The sequence below is a fragment of the Gadus morhua genome, chromosome 12 (genome assembly GCF_902167405.1).
Source record: "Gadus morhua chromosome 12, gadMor3.0, whole genome shotgun sequence".
In the NCBI taxonomy this organism is placed as follows: Eukaryota; Metazoa; Chordata; class Actinopteri; order Gadiformes; family Gadidae; genus Gadus; species Gadus morhua.
In genome coordinates, this window is record NC_044059.1 from 15,290,885 (window position 1) to 15,293,049 (window position 2,165).

Below are 2,165 nucleotides of genomic sequence, written 5' to 3' on the forward strand. Positions count from 1 at the left end.
TTGAACAAATTTGACCAAAGCTTAAATGCTCTAAAAGGCTTCCTCTGTAAGTTGTTCACATTGATTTAGGTGTATAACGTAATGATTTAAGCCTAAGAAAACCTTTTAATTGGTATCAGTTATCAGATAATAAGCGGCACCTTTCCCGCCTTAACTACTGAGATGGCAAGAATAAACCACATTGTTAATTGGGCCGTCAAACAGAGCAGTGATTGGTTTGCCGATGAACAATGGAGTGGTGTGACGACACCATTGCCGGGCTTAGTCCATATTTAGGGTCGTCATCATGATCGCTGCTTAAAGGTCCCATGACATGCCACCAGGTGTGGTGTGATTAGCCGTTACAAGCTGTTTTGGAAATCTGCCCCTATGACATCACAGGTGGGCGTGTCCACCTAGATGTGTACTGGATAGATAAGTCCAAAACGGCTTGTAACGGCTGATCACACTACACCTGGTGGCATGTCATGGGACCTTTAAACGCAGTCCAACAAAAGTCCCAGCTCACAAGAACCTGAACCACGCCCAACAAGGTCCTAAAAAGCCAATTGGATGAACTTGTCACTAGAGTCTGGAGTCACACCTGGGTGCTAATGGCTCGCGTGTTGGTGTAGAACTGTGGCTGGGGCGTGCCTCCCCGCCGAGGCTCCCTCATCAGGGATCCAGGCAGGGGTCCGGCCAGGGCCTGGTTCTCGTAGTGCGTGGGCATGTAGGTGACATGGTCCCCTCCATTGAGCATCTCATCGCTGGTGCGGATGTAGAAGGGCGAGTCGTACCGTGAGCAGGTGGGGCAGTAGCCTTGACGACGGGCCGCGGCCGCCGCAGGGAGTGAGGAGGAGGAGGAAGAGGAACAGGCCCCCGGGAGCTCACAGGGGGAGATGGGGAGAGGGTGCTGCAGGGGAAAGGAGGCTGGGACGTTGAGCTGGTGTCTGAGCCGCCATTCTTCTTACAGCAGTAGTACTGAGAGAGAGAGAGAGAGAGGAGAGAGAGAGAGAGATGAGAGAGAGAGAGAGAGAGAGAGAGAGAGAGAGAAGCAGAGTGAGGGGAAGAGAAAATAGAGAAGGAGACATTGGGAAGGAAGGAGGGAGGGCGGAAAGAGAGGGAAAGAAAGAGAGAGACCATGGTGAAATAAGACAGGAGGAAGAGAAGCTTGAGGCTGTGTGTGTGTCTGTGTGTGTGTGTGTGTGTGTGTGTGTGTGTGTGTGTGTGTGTGTGTGTGTGTGGTATGCCTGTGTGTGCATTGTGTGTGTGTGTCTTTTTGTGTGCAGGCAGGTGTATGGGTGTGTTTGTGTGTGTGTGTGTGTGTGTGTGTGTGTGTGTGTATGTGTGTGTTACCTGGAGTCGACAGTAGCAGAGCACAGCTATGATACACAGCAGTATCACTGTGGCCAGAATCCCTCCAGTTATAACAACAGTTCCAGCTGACATTCGACCAACTCTCCATACAACTCTGGCACACAAGAAGTGACATCATCAACTGGCCTCACACCCAGCCCCACACATATAGTATAGGGTCCCACCCTCTCAAGCAACACACTATGGGCCCTATCTTGCATCCGGCGCAATTGACTTAATCACTGACGCATGTGTCGTTGCTAGTTTGCAACTGACGCATGTGTCGTTGCTAGTTTGCAACTGGCGCAGAGCGTTCTTTTCCCTCCTGCGCCACGCGTCGGTAAATTAGGGAATGATCTTGCGCCCCAAGGGGCGGTTCGGCGAAAGGAGGAGGCGTGTTCTGGCGCAAACGTTCCCTGGTGCTATTTGGCAGTTTAAGAAACCACTTGCGCCACAATTCATAATGTTGCTTGTGCTCCTCGCGCATACACTTTGCTTCCCTCATCTACCTAGCCACAAATTCTTGGTAAATTATTTGGGAAAGAACAGCTGATACAGCGGTAATAAGTTGTACTTTTAAATCAATGCATCTAATGCGCCTCTAAATCAAATGTATTATTATTATCTGCAAACACCGTACAGCAAACACATATTTTCTTGACACAGACATCCTGTACCTGCCCATAACTTTTAGGATTGAGTATTTGATCGTGAGAAAACATTGTTTTACCGCAAGTGAGTGTTAAAAAGAATGGATGAATGCGGGCGCGCGTGTGTGTATCTGTAAAATAATTAATGATGCGGACGCGCGTGTGTGCGTCACTCTGTTT

The 2,165-nt window shown here is 49.5% G+C and overlaps 1 protein-coding gene across 1 annotated transcript; it reads right to left on the reverse strand.

Annotated features, from left to right (window-relative positions):
* Positions 1–476: 476 nt before the first annotated feature.
* Positions 477–1,585, reverse strand: fam163ab (family with sequence similarity 163 member Ab). Its single transcript, XM_030371834.1, is given in 3 exon segments — positions 477–801; positions 804–960; positions 1,336–1,585. Coding segments are annotated over 3 exon segments (474 nt in total). The 5' UTR covers positions 1,429–1,585; the 3' UTR covers positions 477–577.
* Positions 1,586–2,165: the final 580 nt, after the last annotated feature.